The 22,047-nt window shown below is 45.5% G+C and overlaps 1 protein-coding gene across 1 annotated transcript; it reads right to left on the bottom strand.

The window, feature by feature from the left end:
* Positions 1-9,853: 9,853 nt before the first annotated feature.
* Positions 9,854-12,601, bottom strand: ARL11 (ARF like GTPase 11). Its single transcript, XM_069850006.1, is given in 4 exon segments — positions 9,854-9,969; positions 10,664-10,799; positions 10,801-12,089; positions 12,261-12,601. Coding segments are annotated over 3 exon segments (696 nt in total). The 5' UTR covers positions 11,326-12,089; positions 12,261-12,601; the 3' UTR covers positions 9,854-9,934.
* Positions 12,602-22,047: the final 9,446 nt, after the last annotated feature.

The following is a 22,047-nucleotide window of genomic DNA, read 5'->3' as shown; positions in this document are numbered from 1 at the left end:
ATCTGCTAAACAAAGAAGCGTGTAAGGTGATCCACCAACAGGCGTATTTTTAAAGAAAAAAGTCTCAGTGGACTGGATGATCGTTCAGCCCCATTTTGTTATTCTAACCAGAACTATGATGTCCTTTGGATTCTGAGTGTGTTTCAAACTGCAAGCAGCCTAGTTTACATTATATTCCTTCTATTTCAATGCATAAATAATACTCCCTTTGTGGCACAGTTACACTTCAATCATTTTTAGGACAACAACTGATACTAAACCATTAGGAAACGCTTTTCAAGAAGAAAAATAAAAACCAGTAGAAAACTGCGGGCTCCACTAGGCGAGGCCTTGGAAGATTTTGCTCCAGGGATTTGTCATGATTGCCACCATCAACTCCACGGCAGCGAGAACTGGAAGTGCTCAGGTCTGCTTCAGGGTGGTACGTTGCTTCAGACTGCTTGGGAAAACTGCCCTGTGTTAGGATGCAGACTTACAAACTAGAGCAGCTTTGCGGTTTCCTGGTTGTGGTTTGTGTCCCCCTCATCCTGCAGCAGAAGCAGTAAAAGGCAGGGCTGATCTGTGCTGCTGGCTGACACCCAGAGATCTCCGGCTGCCGCCATTGGAGCCGCTTTGTTTCCAAAGGCATTTATGATAAAGCTTTCTTGAGCAGCACACAGGTTTATGAAAGAACATAGGAGTGGGTTTTTCCCAACCTCAGTTTTAAAGAGGCATGTTGGGGACATTGCAGCCTTGTGTATTACACCTAAGGCTATTAAAACCATGCTTCTTGTGTTTTAAAATGAAGGCTGAAGTCTTTACTGCTCTCAGCCTTCACCCAGCAGCAGTAAAATAGGGTGAATGTCACTGTGCGACCTTGGAGGAAAAATTCCATGAAGATGCCCTGTGAAGGCTCTTCCCTGAGCGCACTGAGGGAACTATAGGAGTTTGTAGTTTTCTCAATGAACATTAAGTAGGACCCAGGGACAGGTGAAGGTGCAAAAGGTGGACTAATCCTCCTCATTACCGAGTGGGGTCCTGCAGAAGACTCTGGCGGTTGAATCTTTCTACTGTGCTGAAACGAAACACAAGGGAGCTCATGCCTGCATCCTCATTATTTTCAAACTGATCACCTTTAGTGGCTTTTCTGGTTTATTTTCATCCCTACTTCATGAAGTCAGGTGACCCCCAACCAAATCGTCTGTGCATGAAAAGGGAGAATGAAGTTGAAATATTTTTCCAGTGGCTTCGGGAAGTTCATTTCTTGGTTTGCCCAGGTTGATGCTCAGGGAAGCTGCACCTCTTGCCCTGGAATTAGACCTGTCACTGTTTCTTTCTGTTCAGTGTAGTTTACAGCTGGTTTCCTCTGCATTTTGTCCTTCTACATCCTAGTGGGGTTCCCTCTAAACTACACACTGCCTGAGTTTTATAATGTGAAAAATAAGGGATAAAATCCTTCTGTTCTCCTTGCTGTGGTGACCTGAGCTTACAGGAGAAACAACCGCAGTGTCATCTGGCCCTGAAACTGTGAAGAAGAATATTTGACATCAGTTCCTTAGGAACAGTTTGTGAGATGTTGGTTTTTGTTCTTTAGAGCACAACAGTGCATAAGAAATCTCGGAATTAAGTGTGTGTAAAGGGAGTCTTTGGACTTGTCCAGTTCTCACAGTTGAAACAAAGACATCCACAGTCTTCCAAAAATGTGTGGCTTCCTCAAAAAAAATGTAGTCTTCTAGCTTTTGCATATCTTGATCCTTTGAATTTTCCACGTCTCTGAGCTATTTGCTTTACTGGTTTAGAAAAAATAGTAAAAATAAAAAGGGTGGACGGAAAAAGAAACTTTAAAAATCTACATTTTTTTCCGAATAGTAAAGCAATATTTCTGTGCCTTTTTTTCTCCTCATAAAACACGTGCTAATGCCTGCATCTCACATGGAAAAAAACCTGTTCAAAGGGCTCATTTGTTAACTGAAGGAGCTGGATGTGCTGACACCAATTTGGAAACTCAGTGGTAATGCTCACTTCAGCTCTGCCTGTAATCTCAGCATTCCTGGGCTCTGCTGAAGTATTTGACCCTTTGCTGAGACAGGAGTGCAGTCCACTGGGAAGATTTAGCAAGGTGGCATCTTGCTTCTGCAGCAGGAGTGTGTTCCTGCTCTCCCTGCTATCAAACTGCTGGGGTTTTAGACCCAACCTCTCTGTCAGCAGCATGGAGCCAAGCGTATGCACTGAGCTTTGAACAGTTACCGATATCCAGGGATGTGTTTTTCGAGGAGCTCAACCTGAGGTCTTTGCTTGTAATATTAAAAACCTGATGGAAATGGAAGAAGTCACTGCTTGTAGTGGCCACCATTTTCTCTGTATTTGGTGTTTTAGCAAATGTCTGAGCTCTTGAAATCCTCCAGGAGTTTTAGTGACTAGCATAAATTAAAAAGAAAAAAAATAGCCCTTAAAGATGGGAGAGAAAATTTGAAAATGGGAATCATACAGGCTTAGAAACAGAAGCTTATTACGTTTCATGATTCTTCTTCTCGTCATTGGGCTCTGGAACAGGCTGCCCAGGGAGGTGGTTGAGTCACCTTCCCTGGGAGTGTTTAAAAGATGGGTGGATGAGGTGCTGAGGGGCATGGTTTAGTGATTGATAGGAATGGTTGGACTTGATGATCCGATGGGTCTTTTCCAGCCTGGTGATTCTATGATTCTTGATGGAACCTGGGGACTGCTTCTCATGCTTCCAGTTGCAGGAGTACTGCTGCAAGTCTTCCTTGCAACCTTTAAGTCCACCAGTTTATTGCTCTTGCACCAACCCCAATCGCCCACTCAAGAGAAATGCTGCAAGCATTGAAGTGTTAGCGCTGAGGACTTGGGGACTCTTTTCTTCTCCCCTCTCCCTTAGAAATCAGGAAAAGCACGGGTTGCTAAACTGCATCAATGTTCCTTCCAAGCTAAGTTTGTGTGAGAGCTAGAAGTGATGGAAGAGAGGCAAAAGGTCCTTGCTAGGCAGATTTTGCTGCAGGCTCCCTGGCGGGGGCTGACCTCCCAAGCCAAGTTATTCCCCTCTGTTGCCTCTGAGAAACTCAGCGTGTGCATAACTTGCTCCTGATTTACTTGGTGTGTGTAGTTGCTTGGAGTTGCCAAGCAGACAGCAGCATGGAGGGGAGCTCACTGCTTGTCCCTGGGGCCCAAGCATCTGACTTGAGGTGATTTGCTGCTTCAGAGGCTTTTGGTGGCAGTTTGCACCATAGAGAAGGTGACTGTGCTAATTCAGAAGATGCTCCAAACTGCCCCTTTGCAGCATCCACTGTGAGCACATCGCTGCTTTAGGAACATAAGTCACTGTCACCAGATTCAGCCTGGTGATAAAAGCCGAGTTGGGAGTTTAGCTGGTCTCAGCTCCTGCAAGACTGCCACAGCCAGAGCCCCTGGGTGCACTTCAGCTTCATTTCACAGATGAAAAACTGCCTGAGAGAAGTAGCTTCATGACCAGCTGTGTGCAGTGGTGACAGGAGCACAGGCTGGCAGCTGCCTTCCTACTCAGTGTGACCCAGCTCCTTGATTTCTGCTCAAAAACAAGGAATAAGCTTTCCCCTTTGCCAGGGTAAAAGGTGACCACTTGGCAGCAATGAACCGTAAATTAAAATCTGGCTTCCCTTTGCGCAACCTGCTGTCTGCTAATGAGGAATTGGAGCAGGGCACCTCACCTCCGGGCGTCTTGGAAATCACAGTCTCCATGCAGCAGCCTGAGCAGACGGGGAAAACCCCACTCATCAACGTACTTATTTGAGTACATTTGCGTTTGCTTCTCATGCACCGAGCAGAATGGAGGTGGAGAAAGCATTTTGGGAAGCTTTGTGCAGGCAGGCTTTGGGTTTGAAGGTTACAGGTGATTTTTGGTTCTTTCCCTGAGACTCTTCACCAGGGGAAGCCTCCTGGTGGCATCTACATACACATTTGAGACTGTAGGGCACACTGGATGGAGAGGTCCCCTTTTGTGGCCCCTGCATTTCATATCTTTCTTGCAAAAATAGCTTGAATTTTTCCCCTCTTGCAGCAGGTGCTTTGCGGTGCTGCTCCTCTCCTGCAGGCTCCCAAAAATCACGCTCAGGGGATGGCCAGTGTGAGCAGCAGCACAGCAAGATAGACAGAGGGGGATCTGTGTCCACATGTTATAGCAGGAAAGGTTTGTCGACCACAGCAGCAGCCACCTGCAACCCTCCCTGCCGCCTGTGGTGGGACCAGCAGTCAGAACCCCCCTGCGCTGCCCACTGGCTTTTTTTTTTCTTTTGTTCCTTTAATCTGACACCTTTTGCTGGGCTTTATGAGATCTCCATTAGCTCTGCTGCAGGTAAAATACATTTCAGCCTGAGCAGCAGCTGTTGTCGGGCATGGTGTTTCAGTTATGGCTGTATCCGATGCACTAACTGTTCCTGTTTCTGTTCCTGGCAAGATCATAGAATCATAGAATAGTTTGGGTTGGAAGGGACCGTAAGATCATCCAGTTCCAGTCCCCTGCCATGGGCAGGGACACCTCCCACCAGCCCAGGCTGCCCAAGGCCCCATCCAAACTGACCTTGAACACCTCCAGGGATGGGGCAGCCACAGCTTCCCTGGGCAACCTGTGCCAGCGCCTCACCACCCTCATGGTGAAGAAATTCCTCCTTAAGAAGAGGGAAACCATGTGATCGCAGGGTTGCAGGATGAGTACATGAACTATTTAAAGAAGAAACAGGAGCCACAGAACTGGTGAAAGGGAGCTGTGACTGACTGTGCTGGGAGAAGAGCATTAGGGCAGTAGTCAGAGACCTTGGAAATACCTGGGGGAAGAAAACTGATTAAGAATTTTTCAAAAGCTAGGAAGAGCTTTCTTTTCAAATACAAAGTCCTAGTCCTATCACCACAAGCCTTTGTAAACAGTCCCTCCCCAGCTTTCTTACAGCCCCTTCAGGTACTGGAAGGTCACTATAAGGTCTCCTTGGAGCCTCCTCTTCTCCAGGCTGAACAAGCCCAACTCTCTCAGCCTGTCCTCATATGGAAGGTGCTCCAGCCCTCTGATCACAGAATCATAGAATCATAGAATCATAGAATAACCAGGTTGGGAAAGACACACGGGATCATCGAGTCCAACCATTCCTATCAAACACTAAACCATGCCCCTCAGCACCTCGTCCACCCGTGCCTTAAACACTTCCAGGGAAGGTGACTCAACCACCTCCCTGGGCAGCCCTTTGTAGCCCTCCTCTGGACCTGTTCCAACAGCTCCATATCCTTCTTATCTTGAGGATGCCAAAACTGGACACAACAATCCAGATGAGGTCTCACAAGAGAAGATCTTTGTCCTGAAGCTACAGTGCGAAGCACGTACTGCTGCGTTGGCTGTGGTTCACTCCCTTGGACTGACTGTGCTGGGTTCAGTCACTGAATACAGTGTAGTGCTGCGAATACACAATGCTGTGGCCCAAACAAAGTAGAAATAAACCAAAATCCATGACAAAACCAAACAGTCTGACCCCAACTCCTTAATTTTCTTGGCTCTGTAGCTGATGGCTTTAATGAGGCAGCTTGGTTTGGGTGTAGCTTTTGTTTTGCCACTGAAACGTTCTGCATTATCCCTGGGTTTTAAAGTTTGGGAGTTTGTTTGTTTGATTTTTGGTTTGGTTTTGTGGTTTGTTTTTTTTTTAGTCCAGTACTCACATTAGCATCATGGGTATAACGTGCGCTCTTGAAATTCACAGCAGCCGTTAGGTGTATTAAAGCGATAATTAAGACATTCCAATGCATTGTACAGACTGTTGCTTGAAAAAAGAGGGGTTTGCACTCTTTTTTTTACATGTTGTATTTGAAAAGAAAGCTCTTCCTAGCTTTTAAAAAAATTCTTAATCAGTTTTCTTCCCCCAGGTATTTCCAAGGTCTCTGACTACTGCCCTAACGCTCTTCTCCCAGCACAGCCAGTCACAGCTCCCTCTCACCAGTTCTGTGGCTCCTGTTTCTTCTTTAAATAGTTCATGTACTCATCCTGCAACCCTGCGATCACATGGTTCCCCTCTTCTTACGGAGGAATTTCTTCACCATGAGGATGATGAGGCACTGGCACAGGTTGCCCAGGGAAGCTGTGTCTGCCCCATCCCTGGAGGTGTTCAAGGCCAGGTTGGATGGGACCTTGAGCAGCTGATCTAGTGGGAGGTGTCCCTGCCCAAGGGAACTGGATGATCTTTAAGGCCCCTTCCAACCCCAACCATTCTATGATTCTATGATCTTCCCAGACCCTTCAGCAGGACTATGGTGAAACCCATCAGAGAAGCCCCGTCAGTAACTAAGAGGCAAATGTCATGTAGATCCATCCGAAACCAAAGAAACAAGAGCAGAAATCTGCTAACATTCACTTATCATTGATTGGCTGAAATATGAAAGTTTTGAAGAGACCAGGGAAAAGATGAATTGTCCTTCCTGTGCTAGTGAAGAGAATAGGAAAAGGTGTGCTGTTCCTGTCCTGGTTTTAACATTGGCTGTTGTTTTTCCAGCTCACTGCTTTCCTTCTCTCTGGGGGCGGATGGAAAACTCCCTGTCAGAAATTAAAAGATAAATCTGCACTGGTTTCCTTGCCACAAAAAATGGTTTGTTGAAGCTGCTTTAAAAATTAGTCCCACAGAAAGGTTAGTAAATCGGTGAGTAATTAGCTGTGTAATTAGCTGTTCATATGCAGTGTGAAAGATGACCAAAGTGCCCTCAGAAGAGGCAGCTCCTGCTGCAGTGATCCCTGCAAAGCAGAAAAGGGACAGGATGTCCCAGCGGTGGAGAAGTTGGTGGCCCTGGCACGGAGGCTGCCTTGCTGCTCCAAGGAAGGACAGATGCTTATCAGAATGGCTTTTCTTGGTGGAGTGGTGACTAATGCCCAGTTATGGTTTTCGGTTAAGTGACAGTAAAGCTTAACACATACCAGAAAGCCTCTGGAGGTGTCAAGTTGTTGAACATCCATCTATAGAGACATTGAAAACCGCTGCTCAGGATCTTGAATGACCCAATTTAAGCAGGGTTTTGGACGAGGTGTCCCTTCCAAACCTCTCTCCTATGAGTCAGACACTTTTGCCAATACATTTAACTCACAGAAGACCACATTAACAACTAAATACTGACCAGGTCAGTGAAAGAGAGCTGATGAAGCTGTCGGAAGCTACTAGCAGTGTCTGGAGGCAAGATACAGGTTATAACAAGAGTAGCGGAGGGAAAAAAAATAGCAGTGAAGCTATTGCCAAGCGACACTTTTCCTTTATAAAGAGAACCAAATAAGTACCTGTTGCTAAAAAAAAAAGGCAAAAAGGAAATAAAAGAGAAACAACCTGCTGTTTCAAAGTTCTCCTTTTCACTTTGAGACAGCCAACATCAGGGACAGCGAGCAGCTTAGCATCCAGAAAAGCTGCTAATAAGGGATCTTGAGCAACCGCAGTGGACTCTGGGGCCAATAACCCAAAGGATAATTCAGATTTGTGAGGAATATGAAACAGAAGTGTCCTGAGGACCTTTCCTTTGCCTGTTACTGAGAGAGAAGCTGTGCTAGAAATCAGTGCAGAGGCTTTGACACCAATCACACCCAGAGGAAGACAGAAACTGTAAGTTCGAGGGTGCCCTCCTGGCTGGAATCCATAAGCACAGATGGTCAAGGGATTAATATCACTCTGTGTGGCACAGGCTGTCCTGCAGAACTACCAAGAGAAAGAGGCAATAAACTTCCCTCCCTTGAGCTGGCTTCTTCCTGCAAACCTCCACGCTGCTCCCTTTGAACTGGGCAGGAGCTTTGACACTGAAGCATTTAAGTGCTGTTGGGTGAGCGTCCTGCGAGCATTTCATTAGAGCAACGCAGGGCTCATTAGATTCTGCTTTAACACACTTTCCAATGCCAGAGAAAGGGAAAATAATAAGGAGTAAATTCTCTGTTGCTGTTTCAAACATTATGACCCTGCATCTTCTTGACAGTCTCTTAACAATGGCATAAATGAGCTGAGCAATGCGACCATGCATCTAGAAAAGCCTTATTCCAGAAAACAAGGATGGTAAATCACATGATGACCCATGAGATGGGTTATTTTGCCAAATTACTGCTTCAGGGGAAGTGAGAACATTTTTGGTAACCAGGATGTTGCTTCATCAGTTTCAGGCATTCAGAGTTCCCACTGCTAAGAAAAACCCCTTCTTCCCCACCTCCTACCTCACTGTTTTAACTTTAATTGGTGATAACTGCCAAAGGCTGGTGGCTACCTCCATTTACTGCCAGAGGAGCCTATTTTTATCTTTAAAGGGATTAAAAAACACTCATGGAGGAATGGGAAGGTTTCAGTGCCTTTTTTAACCATCAGAGTCAAATGCACACATCAAGACCCAATTAAGAGTAAAATATCATCAGGACAACCCTTAAGTCCATGTTGAGTTTTAAATATTGCTGATCCCCCAGCCTAATGTACAATACTTTGCTTTGTACCACGTGAGATGCAAGGCTGAAACAACAGTGAGCTCAATAAGCAGATTTTTTTGTGTGTGGCAAAGCAGCACAGAGCCTTTTTCCTTGTGCCTCTAGGACCAATGTTCAATACAGCCAGATGGGCTTCTGAGAAGATGTGGCTTTCTCCATGTACTGGCAACCTGGTTGCATAGATGACCTAAGTTTCTTCAACTGTGTCTAGATGTTAGCACTTGTGTTGTCTCACAAAAACCGCTCGGTCCAGCTCCAAATGTCAAATACCCGACACGTGCATTGGAGACGTGTGTTAGAAGCAAACGATGACCACCTAACACAGCCCAACCTGCTTACGTTAACTGCAAAGGTCTAAAGACATTATTTTGTCCTCTTTATCATGCACACACCTTTGTCATATTATTAATTATATGTTTAAGTATACTCATAACCATGATCACTTAGTCCAGATCAACACTGGAGCAGTATTTTATAGCATATAATAGTTCTTTTACACTAACACTGTAAAAAAATATGACTTTTTCCATTGGGAAAGATTTATTTTATCGAGATCTTCTTATACATATCAGATTCTGTTTCTTTGTGACCATTCAAACTCTCTGTTCCAGCTGCTGCCTTCTATGAAATGAGGCTAATAACAGCACCAATAACAGCTGGATGATTAATTCCTGAACAACTGTAAAACACTCTGGTATGAACAGAAGAGGATTTTGTCACATATTTCTCCTTGGTGTTTCAAGACTGAATAAGTTCTTCTTGAAAGCAGCTGTCTTTTGCTGCCTCAAAATGTTGTGTCCTTTCTCTCCTGTCCCTACCACTTTCATTCATTTAATAATGAGGTAGGGGCTACTATGAAATTTCTTAGCTTTAACCCTGAATAATGGAATTTTGGGTACATGGAGCTCTCAGGCACACAGTTTACAAGTCTTTCCAGTGGTTCAGCAGGATGAGGTGAAGACCATCGCTGCAACAAGGGACTCAACCCTGTCATTAGCTGTGAGGGGCGTTTTGGCTGCTCTGAACACAGTTGCGTGGCAAGCCCTTTGGTTACTAACCAGCTTGGTCTCATCCAGTTTCAGGAAGACTGAGAGACAGGTCTTTGTCCCGGCTGTTCAGGCCATCATGACTGGCCACGCAGACGTGTTTCCAAGCACCTAGAAGTCAGGTTTGATTTCTTGGTTTTTAAATATAATCCAAGGAGAATGAGGTAATATTTTCATTAAATCAGTATTTGATAAAAATAACAAATGGAAGACACAAACCAAGAAATGTAGATGTTAATATAAAATTAATATATACACATCCTTGATGTGCATTATGCCATAGAATCGTGACTTGCTTCCATGGCCTGAAGACTATATCATAGATGCTACATGAAAACCAATTAGCTTTCAGCCGTTTGAAGTCCTGCTGATTTTCCAGCTGATGAACATGTGATCCAAGCTAAGCAAGAATTGGTGCAGGGCACATTCAAGTATCCTCCTGTGAGGATCACTCCATCAGGACAGCTGCATCAGGGCTGGGAGCTGCAGAAAGAAGAAAACCCCTTCTTTGCTTTGTGCACATCTCTGTTATAATTCATGTCGCCCTGGTAAAAACCACCCCTGACGAAGCACTGGACATGCATGTGATGGATGATCAGAGCCTGGTGACTGCAAGACAAGCTGTGGCCAGTGATGACAGCCCAAGAGATGGAGCCAAAAATGCTCCACGGTGGGAATTTTGCTCAGTGGTCTTCCTGGTGGGCTTTGGTGGAAAGCAGCTGGGTGCTTAGAATCATAGAATCACCAGGTTGGAAAATACCCACTGGATCATCGAATCCAACCATTCCTATCAATCACTAAACCATGCCCCTCAGCACCTCATCCACCCATCCCTTAAACACCTCCGGGGAAAGTGAATCAACCACCTCCCTGGGCAGCCTGTTCCAGTGCCCAATGACCCTTTCCATGAAAAAAATTTTCCTAATGTCCAGCCTAAATCTCCCCTGGCAAAGCTTGAGGCCATTCCCTCTTGTCCTGTCCCCTGTCACTTGGGAGAAGAGGTCAGCACCCTCCTCTCCACATCTTCCTTCTAGGTAGTTGCAGAGAGCAATGAGGTCTCCCCTCAGCCTTCTCTTCTTGGTGAGGCATGTGCCAACTGCAGATCTGCTCATTCTATCATAGAATCATAGAATCATTACGTTGGAAAAGACCTAATAGAGAGGTCCTTAGAGGGTACCTGGAGGCTGGGATCCTCTGCGGCAAACCTGCAGGCAGCGAGGGTCCTCCCGAGGTTCAGATTTGCTCTGGAGCTTGCCTCCTCCCCACTGGCCCTGTGAGGGGCTGCTCTTGGGACGGGGACCTCTGCTCAAGGCCCCGCAGCAGCTCCCCCAGGACAGCCAGGGCTTCCTGCAGGCCCTCTCCGGTGTGGGCACTGCAACCTCGGAGCACCCAGTGGTGCCCCGCCAGCCGTCCCTGTTGCAGCCTCTCCTCCAGCTCGGTGGGAGCCAGTGCTCCCGGCACCTCCTGCTTGTTGGCCAGGAGGAGGACAGGGATTCCAGTCATGCTGGGGTGGCTCAGCACTTCCTCCAGCGCCGCCACTGCCTCGGGCAGCCGGGCCGTGTCCGTGCTGTCGAACACAAAGATGAGGGCGTTGATGTCCTCCAAGTAGTCAGGCCAGCTCGCCCGCAGGCTGCCTTGTCCACCGACATCCCAGAGGGTGAAGGATACGTGACAAGGCGTTTGCAGAGACTCCACATTGAAGCCCACCGTTGGGCAGGTCTCCACTGCCTGGCCGCTCTTCAGTTTGTACAGAAGGGTGGATTTGCCAGAGAAGTTGAGCCCCAGCATGACAACTCGTGCATCTGTTTTGCGCCGGCCTTTGGAGATCAGCTTCCCCATCAAGACGCTGTTGCGACAGTGGCAGAAAAATTGCAGCCAAAAAACAAGGGAAGCGTATTTCCTCGATAATGTCAGTTAATAACAGAGTGCTCAGTCCTGCCTCTCTGAGAGAGCATTCTAGGTTTGCTGAAGAAGGACACAGGCAACTCACTTTTGCGTTTCTTTGTAGCTAAAATGAGGTGAGAGTTATTATTTATGAGATGTAGAGCACAGCCAGGGAGTGCCGTTGCAATTTCTATATCCCAGCTCCGCGGCCGCTCACTTCCATTTTCATTCACAACCTGAAATGATCATTGCAAAAGTGAGCCAAGGTTTTGCAGGAAGAGGTGGGCAGATGGTGGAGCAAGTTTCCTTTTCACTGAGTACAGAAATAAATGAGCTTTTGTTCATTGGCTTCTCTAGAGGAAATCCACCCCCAATAGGACAGGACAAGAAGGAACTCCAGACTGGAGTTACTCTGGGAATTTGCTGAATCACAGCTCAAGTGTGTGGATTTAAACATGAGCAAGAAGACAATTTTTCTGCTAGTCTTACAGTAAAAAGTACAAACCAAATCTTCATAGCATCAGCTTTTACTACCTGTTGTGCAGATGGTAATGGCAGCAATTTTAAAAAATGCACATAAGCATGTATTTTTCATGTCATATTGAAATGTGACCAGCCAAAGCCACCTTCCCTGGGATGAAAATCTACGAAATTCTTTACATTAAGATATTTACTTCCATTTTAACTTTCATAAGTGAAGCAAAGACAGTCCTCTGCAGCTGAGGAGGTAAAGAAATCCCTTAGTATAAAGGGAGAATGTTTAACAAGGCAGCACCACTTGAACTTTACATGCTAGAGGCAAAAACATGCTGCTGAGACAGCTCGCAGAGTCGCTTGTACAAGAGCAGCTGATGACAGCCAGGCAGAGCCCCAGCAAACCTGGTATTTACCTTCCTTACTGGCTGGTTTTGTTCCAAAAGAAAGGTGCTTAAAGACATGCAGAACTGAAAGCGGCTCTGAATCTCATATTGTGGCACTAACGCAGAACTGCTCTCCAGTCACCTTTGTTAGACAATGAAGAAGGAAACGTGATTCATCTGTGCTTCCCTGGGGACTTCCATGTGTCTAGTGAAGATGCAGTTTCCCCAATGATGATCTCTGCATGACAGTTCTATGTTGCAAGCCACTCTTGCAGGGGATGAAGTCCATTGCAACACATGGAAGGGACTGTCTGGTCAGCGACCAGGTCACTAGTAGCCAAACAGAGACATATTTCTTACCCTGGGGGCAAGATGTGTCAGTTTTCCATCTTTCAAGAAGGTTAATGAGAAACAAAACATGAGTCCAGCCCAGACAGGCTGCACAGAATCACAAGGGCACTGCAGACCACATTTTGCAAGATATTCCTATGATACGTGTCTCTCTCATAGTTAACCTGCGAAGCCGGTTGGCACCAAGGGCCTCCATGAGCTTTGGACAGTTTGTGGATATGTCAGATATGTTCCTGCTGTCAGGCTTTAGGTTAATTCAAATGCTAATGCTTATTTACTGCGGTTGTCACAGAATGAATCTAACAGTATAAATGTACCACCACGCAGGTGATAAATCATGCAGTGTATGTTCGTCTGTGATCTCTTCTGAAACTGGTCTATAAATGGAAAAATGGCAGGAAGCTCTCTAGATCGGAACTGGGGAGGTGGTTCTGCCTCTCTTGTGAGACCTCACCTAGAGTATTGTGTCCAGTTCTGGAATCCCCAACATAAGAAGGATATGGAGCTGTTGGAACAGGTCCAGAGGAGGTAACAAAGATGATCAAAGGGCTGGAGCACCTTCCATACAAGGACAGGCTGAGAGAGTTTGGGTTGTTCAGCCTGGAGAAGAGAAGGCTCCAAAGAGATCTTATAGTGACCTTCCAGTACCTGAAGGGGCTACAAGAAAGCTGGGGAGGGACTTTTTAGAATGACATGGAGTGATAGGACAAGGGACAATGGGTTTAAATTGGAAGGGGGTAAATACAAATTAGACATTAGGAAGAATTTCTTCACCATGAGAGTGGTGAGGCACTGGCACAGGTTGCCCAGGGAAGCTGCGGCTGCCCCATCCCTGGAGGTGTTCAAGGCCAGGTTGGATGGGGCCTTGGGCTGGTGGGAGGTGTCTCTGCCCATGGCAGAGGGGTTGGAACTGGATGATCTTTAAGGTCTCTTCCAACCCTAACTATTCTATGATTCTATGAATTAAAAAGGAGAACTAAGAGGTGCAGCAGATACTGATCTTTCAGGGAACTGTGCCCATTTTGCAGGGCAAGCTGCTCCTGGGATTACCCATTTGTCCGAGTTCTTCATTTCTAAAAATAAGTTAAATTATTATCTGCCTCTTTAATCTGCTTGTTCTCCTTTTTTTTTTCCACTTTTCTCCTGCCTTTTCTACTGCTTGTTTTCTCTGAGGCTTGACAAGAGGCTGTGGTATGCACACACGTTTCATCTGACCAGACATTCATAGTCCTGAAATTTCTTTCGAGTAAACTAAAATATAGATGCAGGAAGCAAAGGTGGAGATTCTAACCATATGACAAAAAACTGAGCATTTGAAATGTGATTTGATGGAGTCTTTATTGCCTCACACTGACATGCTGCAGAACGAGGCTGCTGCTATCAAAAAAAAAAAAAAAGAAAAAGAAAAATAAGAAATAAAGCCAGGGAAATGAATGCAGCTTAAGGTACAGTTTTATTGAAGATTGCTATCAGGTTTTCTTTGGTGCAGAATACAGTAGTTCATGGGCAAATAGGGGGGAACTCTATATTGGTTTTCTTACGTTCTCATACCCTATGTGTTGAACTGCAGTCTGTTTTCTTTCTTCTTGCCAATTATTCCAAACAGGGGGTGACAACTGTGCCTGCAGAGGCTGTTCCACCCACGGCTGTGTTATAAAAGCATAGTATTTCAAATAAATAATAGATAGAAGCAATTGCAAGTCTGTTTAAGAAAGAAAGAAAGGAAACAAAGTAAAAGCAGATGAGATGAGCTCTGAGGGAGCCTATTGCCGGAGCAAAAAGGCTGTATGCTAAATAATTCAGAAATTGTGTTCAAAGACAAGCACAGCCTCTACCCCAGCTACATGGGCCAAACAAATGTTCTTGCCTTGTGTTTTATTTCTCTGAATTCATGGAGACAAAGCCAGTGCTCACTAATTCCATTTATAATTTAATAGAATTTCAGCCTATTTAGTTGTTTGCTGTTTGTTAGGCATGCATTCCCTTGTTTCCTAGCTGTTCTTCACAAAGGACAATAATCAGGACTAGTACTACAGGAGAGAATCCTCACTCCTCCCCATGTCCTTAAATCTTCCAGTAACTAGAATTTTGCTCCAATCACTACATTCACTCTAAAGGTAATTTGCCCTTAGTCCATGGGGTGCAGACAGGAGGAAGAAAGAGTCTTTAAACTGAAAGAGGGTAGATTTAGATTACATATTATGAAGAAATTGTACCCTCTAATGATGATGAGACACAGGAACAAGTTGCCCAGAGAAGTCCTGGATGCCCCATCCCTGGAGATGTTCAAGACCAGGTTGGATGAGGCTGTGAGCAACCTAATCTAGCTGTAGGTGTCCCTGCCCATGGCAGCGGGGGGTTGGAACTAGATGATCTTCAAAGGTGCCTTCCAACTCAAACCATTCTATGATTCCATGATCTGCAGTGGGACACAAGTCACAGGCTTCAGAGAACAAGCCAATAGTTGATGGTTCCCTAGGGAGACCAAGTCATTTCAGAATTGATGCTCTTAGCATGGCTGTCAAGATTCTCTTCATGGGTGTGATGCCATACACCAAAACAGAGTGAGCTCTGAAGCAGGTAGGTCGAATTATAACTAATTCACTGGAAATCAGTGTTAATCATATAGCAAAGGTGTGGCTGAGTCCATCAGAAATGCTTCTCAAGAAGGCAGTGGCTCCTATTTATTACACATTACCAAATGTTAAGGGAAATGAGAAAATATGATAAACACACCCATGTCGGCCTTTGATATTATTGATAGTTGATTGTGATAAATAGAATATTGTATTAAGAATATAAGAACAGGTGTTGGAAATTAATCTTTATGTCAACTACAAGAATACTAATTTTTTTTACCACATCCTCTCCATTATCCTAGTATTTGCCCATTCATCTGTTGGATGTAAAGGCTACAAAGCAAAGACTTCTTTTTACACTATTCCTTTAGTTGCTATCAAGAGGAAGCCCTACAGAAACTACCTATTAATGCTTAACGATACTGCCTACCTGCACTATATATAATAAAGTTAATATAGGTAATACCTATATTTCTGTGGGAAGGAAAAGTTACAGCTTAGAAGATATTCGGATGAAGTTCAGCTCTCCTGGTTAGTCCAAGGAAATTCTGCTTTGCAATATGCAGATCCAGCTCCCCTTGAGGGGAGCTTCCCTTGTTCCAGTTCCACAGGATTGTGAGAATTAATTGATAAGTTTTGCTGCAGCTGTTTTGTACGTTTAATTATGTTGTCATATAAATCTGTCTTGTATCAAGAGATAATATGCAGACTATTTTTAGACATGATGTTTAGTTGTCTAGCAAGATGTAGTTGTCTTAGGTCAAATGATAACCTGAAGGGAGTCTCCAGACATGGTCAAATACTCCAAAAATATAATGAGCAATTCTGGAGAGATTTATATGGTTCTTTGTCTAAAACTAGTATATATACACCCACTACTTTTGTAAGATGGCATGCCTTTTTTAGAAAGGCATCGAATTCAGCACTGAATTGTAAAATAAAAATATTATTGCCTTTGCTTCGAAGATTTTGTCCTTTTCAATATTTTACCAGTGAATGAGTGTTTCTCACAGGAAGAAATGTGATTAAAATGACAATGTAAGCATGGACCTGAAAATATGCTTCGCACAGTTTGCCATGTTCCAGAACAACAGTGGAGTCTCACTCTCAACGTTCCTTAGGTTCAGGGGTTCTGTATGCAAGGTTTTGTTTGTTCATTTGTTTTTAATTTTTGTCTTAGCTTACATGCTCAGGACATTTTATAATAATAAAGGAAATGTATTGAAAAGATACTGGAAATAAGCAACAAGAATGAAAGCTACGAACCAAACTTCGCTACCTTTCTGTTTGGTTAAATCGATGAAAGCAAAGAAACGTGAAAATTCAGAAACTGCATTTTAGCTGGCTGGCCACAGAGTGTCACTGTCATCCCACACACTTCTCAAAGGAGAGCCTGTCGGGCAGAATTCGCTCCTGCCAAACCACACATGTCAGAGCTCCTGCTCTGATTAGGGGGAGACGAAGAGCCCTCGGCCTTTGTCGCCCTGGTGCAGCAAAATCCCTTTGAAACGGGTGTTTCTGAACAGCTGGACGCCTGTTTTGTGTATCTGCTCTTGCACATCCATAGAAAGCTGATGGTGGGGACTGTGGAAGAGAGTTAGAATAAGATGACAGCTCTGTGCAGGTGACGTTTAGCTCCAGATTGTTGTTATATCAGATTTCGCTGGCATTGTATGCTAGGGCTCTGCAGTTTGAATTAAAGCAGTTACTGATGGAGAAAATAATGCTGAGTGAGGAGGATAGAAATGCTTTGAAGAACTTTCTTTCTTTAACAGGTCACTGACAGCTGCCATCTCTTCACTGTTTGTGGTCACTTACGCAGCTGCAGATACAGAACAAACTTTTTAATCTACAACTGACAGGATTATAAATTAAGCTGAGCAACGAAGCTGGTGAAGGGGCTGGAGAACAGGCCTTATGAGGAGCGGCTGAGAGAGCTGGGGTTGTTTAGCCTGGAGAAGAGGAGGCTGAGGGGAGACCTCATTGCTCTCTACAACTACCTGAAAGGAGGTTGTAGAGAGGAGGGTGCTGGCCTCTTCTCCCAAGTGGCAGGGGACAGGACAAGAGGGAATGGCCTCAAGCACCACCAGGGGAGATTTAGGCTGGACATTAGGAAAAACTTTTTCACAGAAAGGGTCATTGGGCACTGGAAGAGGCTGCCCAGGGAGGTGGTTGTGTCACCTTCCCTGGAGGTGTTTTAGGCATGGGTGGATGAGGTGCTGAGGGGCATGGTTTAGTGTTTGATAGGAATGGTTGGACTCGGTGATCCGGTGGGTCTCTTCCAACCTGGTTATTCTATGATTCTATCCATGACTCCACACGCCTTTGTGATCTCCAGTTTTGACAATGTATACTTTGGAATGAAACTGCCAATTCAGTTTGCATTAGGGTCCAGGGCGTAATTTCATGCCACACTATTGTCCATTTTGAACCTCCCAGTTTGGTCACTTGAGGAAATTACTTCATAATCACCTGCTATGTTTATCAAACGAGATGTAAGCTGAGACTGTCAGTGTAAGAGAGAGGGACCAGCATCTGAGCCAACCCACCAAAGTCAGCAATGAGTTACTCACATTATCTCTGTACAGCCTTAAGCAAGAATTCCTTTCACTCTGCAAGACTTATCTCTGAAGATCCTTGCTTTGTCTGGTTGGCCTTTTTAACACTTTCATAACATTTCCAGCCTGTCATAACTTTTCCAAGATGGATGTAAGGTTTCATATCCCTTTTATGTCTAGAAAAAAATGATGAGGGAAAGTTGCTTTTTGCTATTGTTAGCTTTTACAAACGGAAAGAAAAAGAACTGCAAGTAGTTATTTGTGAGATTATAAAATTACTTTTTCTCCAAACACAGCACTTTTTTAGCTGTTTCAGCCAATTGTAAAGCTCAAACACAGTATAAACTGCCTGAAACTACTTTTTAAGGACTTATTGCATGCAGTGAAATCTAATTATTGATAATTAATAACAAGAAACTTAAAGCCACACGAACAGAATACCTGACTAGGGGATTGTTTTCCAGTACTTGTTAGAGCAACTGGGTTTCTGTATATTGTAACTAAGCAGTTGGTCTGTTCTACGGTACAAAATGGGACCAAAGTTATGTTTACACAGCTCCACCTTCACACCATTTCCTAGCAATGTCAGGAAAGGCTGTTGTTCTTGACAGTTCCTCTGCAGAGCCACAAACATGAGCAGAAAATAACTGTTGTGCATGCTCCATTTCTAGCTGTTTTCGGGCTTCCCATGGAGGCTCTGATGACACTTCTCCCACTTATCTTTTTATTTATCCCTTCTCTTTTTGTTGTGCCTATTGAGCAGTGCCTTCCTGATGCCAGTCACTCAACAACACAGTAAGCAGGAACTTGGCAGAGAAAACCTCTTTTTACCCTGGACCTACTGCTGTGCTTTCCTCGCCTCATATTCCAGGGAAGGATTTCTTCAGCATCACTGATTCCCTTTCAGAGCAACCCATCCACGCTCAGTTCCTTAGATATTGAAATGGATTTTTATTTTGTTTTCCCCCTTTTTATTTTTAATTATAATTTATTCTTTAAACAGCTTTCTCCTAAACTGACCACCCCAAAAGACAGATTGATTCTTCTAGTGGGTTCTACCCCACTGCTTTATGTTTCAGGTTGTTCAGCCTCCTCCACAACTGACCGCAAATCCCAGCTGCCTTCTGACCTTGTGCACAGTTAGGAAAGTAAGTAAATTATAAGAAAAGCAGAAGCCATTTCCTGGTAACAACTTTGTGTAACAAAAGAGCTCTCATGGGAAGTCTGGTCTCCAATCTTCCCTTTCCCGGATTTCCCCCCACCCCAGCTGTCTCCTAGTCGATCTGCAAGTACAGACACAGACAGAACTGTAAAGAGACAAGTTTATGTTAATGGTAAGTTTTAATCAGTTCTTAAAAACTGGCTAAAAACCTTTGAAGAGAGAGAATTCTTTACATGACTGTGCCAGAAGACCATTAACACCGTGTCTAGCAAACAGCTGGTTTCAGACATAACAGCCGCTAGCCTGAAATATAACCAGGATGGATGCTGCCACAGCCCCTTGGAGAGTAATAGGATGTGTGTAAGATTTCTAGGATAATTTATACATGTGCATATAAGTGGGAAATATATTCTGTAACTGGGTTTTGTCTACCTGCACACAATGGATGGAGATCACTGCCTCGTGTTGCCCAGCCCTGATAAAGGGCGCTTGCTTTCTAAAACTCCAAAACGAGTTTTAGAGAGTTTATTTGCTGGCATTTTCATATCAGCTTGATAACAACCGGGGTGGGCAGCCTGGGCTGGCTGCAACCCCACCTTGTTTCCCCTCAGCCACACACCATGGAATCATAGGAGGGTTTCAGCTGAAAAAAACCTTTAAAAACATCTAGTCCAACCACCAATCCAGCCCTGCTAAATCTGCCACTGGCCCATGTCCCCAGGTATGACATCTACTCGTCTTCTAAATGCCTCCAGGGACAGTGACTCAACCACCTCCCTGGGCTGCCTGTTCCAATGGACATTAGGAAAAATATCTTCACGTAAGGGTTATTGAGCACTGAACAGTCCCCATCTGAAGGCGTTTAGAAGACTGGTGGATGAAGAGTTCAGGGATATGGTTTAGTAGCGGACATGTAGAGGCTGGGCTTGATCGCTAAGGCATTTTCTAACCAAGCGATTCTATGAATGCTTGACAATCCTTTCAGTAAAGAAATTCATCCCAATATCCAACCTAAATCTCGAAGGAAGGAATAAATCATTAAGAATAATAAGAATAAAATGTTGGCCAGCTTGTTTACTAGTTGAAGCAAGGGCAGTCCCCCAGCAGGAACACAGGACAGACCTGAGCTCACCAGAGAAGAGCAAAGAAGCTGGTGAGCTGGTGAGGGGGCTGGAGAACAGGCCTTATGAGCAGCGGCTGAGAGAGCTGGGGTTGTTTAGCCTGGAGAAGAGGAGACTGAGGGGAGACCTCATTGCTCTCTACAACTACCTGAAAAGAGGTTGTGGAGAGAAGGGCGCTGGCCTCTTCTCCCAAGTGACAGGGGACAGGACAAGAGGGAATGGCCTCAAGCTCCACCACAGATTTAGGCTGGACATTAGGAAGAAATTTTTCATGGAAAGGGTCATTGGGCACTGGAACAGGCTGCCCAGGGAGGTGGTTGAGTCACCTTCCCTGGGGGTGTTTTAGGCACGGGTGGACGAGGCGCTGAGGGGCATTGTTTAGTGTTTGATAGGAATGGTTGGACCTGATGATCCAGTGGGTCTTTTCCAGCTGGGTGATTCTATGATTCTATGAAGAGGGCACAGTGAGGAAGGAGATAAGATAAAGAGCATCAGCGGATTCTCAAGACAGAAAGGAACTGTAGTGTATATTCAAGAGTGGGTGACGAGATATAATGATGAGTTCTATGTATGTTTAACCAATATTTCCCAACTACGACACCAGTGTTTCTCAGCACCTATATGATTATGTATGTTTAACCAGCATAAAAGCCTGGTAACCAGCCTCAATGGACACACATATTAGTTGAAACGATTCCCTGTATGTCTGGTGTCATCTTATGTATTAAAGCAACCCCTGCTTAACATTCAAATTGGCACCAATTATTGAGTTTGGCTTTCTTCACAATGTCAGCGTCCCCCTCTCCTCCCACTGGCTACCAGCGAGGATGAGGGGGCAGGAGGGCCCTGCGGGGACCCCCCCGGACCCACACCGGCCCGGGGCGGTGTCAAGGCAGGAGCTGCAGCCGGGGGTGTGTGGGGCAGCCCCGCCACGGGGCTTTCAGACCCCCTCCTCCGCCTCCAACTACAGCGAGCACCGTGATGGCTGCGCCACGCCGGGAGCAGGGTCATGTAACTGCGCTAGGCGCCTTCAATCGTCGGGAAAGGTGGATGCGCCTCATGTGACCGCGTATCATAGAATCATAGAATAACCAGGTTGGAAGAGACCCACCAGAGCATCGAGTCCAACCATTCCTATCAAACAATAAACCATGCCCCTCAGCACCTTGTCCACCCATGCCTTAAACACCTCCAGGGAAGGTGAATCAACCACCTCCCCGAGCAGCCTGTTCCAGTGCCCAATGACCCTTTCTGTGAAGAATTTTTTCCTAATGTCCAGCCTAAATCTCCCCTGGCAGTGCTTGAGGCCATTCCCTCTTGTCCTGTCCCCTGTCACTTGGGAGAAGAGGCCAGCAACCTCCTCTCCACAACCTCTTTTCAGGTAGTTGTAGAGAGCAATGAGGTCTCCCCTCAGCCTCCTCTTCTCCAGGCCAAACAACCCCAGCTCTCTCAGCCGTTCCTCATAAGGCCTGTTCTCCCGCCTCTTCACCAGCTTTGTTGCTCTTCTCTGGACTCGCTCCAGAGCCTCAACATCCTTCTTGTGGTGAGGGGCCTAGAACTGAACACAGGATTCCAGGAGTGGTCTCACCAGTGCTGAGTACAGAGGGAGAATAACCTCCCTGGACCTGCTGCTCACACCGTTTCTGATACAAGCCAAGATGCCATTGGCCTTCTTGGCCACCTGGGCACACTGCTGGCTCATGTTCAGTCACCTGTCAAGCAACACCCCCCCACTCCCCCTCATTGTATCACCTGAGAGAAGAGACCAGCACCCACCCTGCTCCAACCTCCTTTCAGGCAGTTGCAGACAGTGATAAGGTCTCCCCTTAGCCTCCTACAGGCTCAACAACCCCAGTTCCCTCAGCTGCTCCTCGTAAGGCTTGTTCTCCAGCCCCTTCACCAGCTTTGTTGCTCTACTCTGGACTCGCTCCACAGCCTCAACATCCTTCTTGCGGTGAGGGGCCCAGAAATGAACACAGGGTTCGAGGAGCGGTCTCAGGACCCCGTAGAAGCGATCAACGGGCGGGAAAAAGAGGGTGCGCGTCA

The sequence above is a fragment of the Phaenicophaeus curvirostris genome, chromosome 1 (genome assembly GCF_032191515.1).
Source record: "Phaenicophaeus curvirostris isolate KB17595 chromosome 1, BPBGC_Pcur_1.0, whole genome shotgun sequence".
Classification (NCBI taxonomy): domain Eukaryota; kingdom Metazoa; phylum Chordata; class Aves; order Cuculiformes; family Cuculidae; genus Phaenicophaeus; species Phaenicophaeus curvirostris.
The sequence above is the reverse complement of the archived record's forward strand: the minus strand, read 5'-3'. Positions and strand labels throughout refer to the sequence as shown.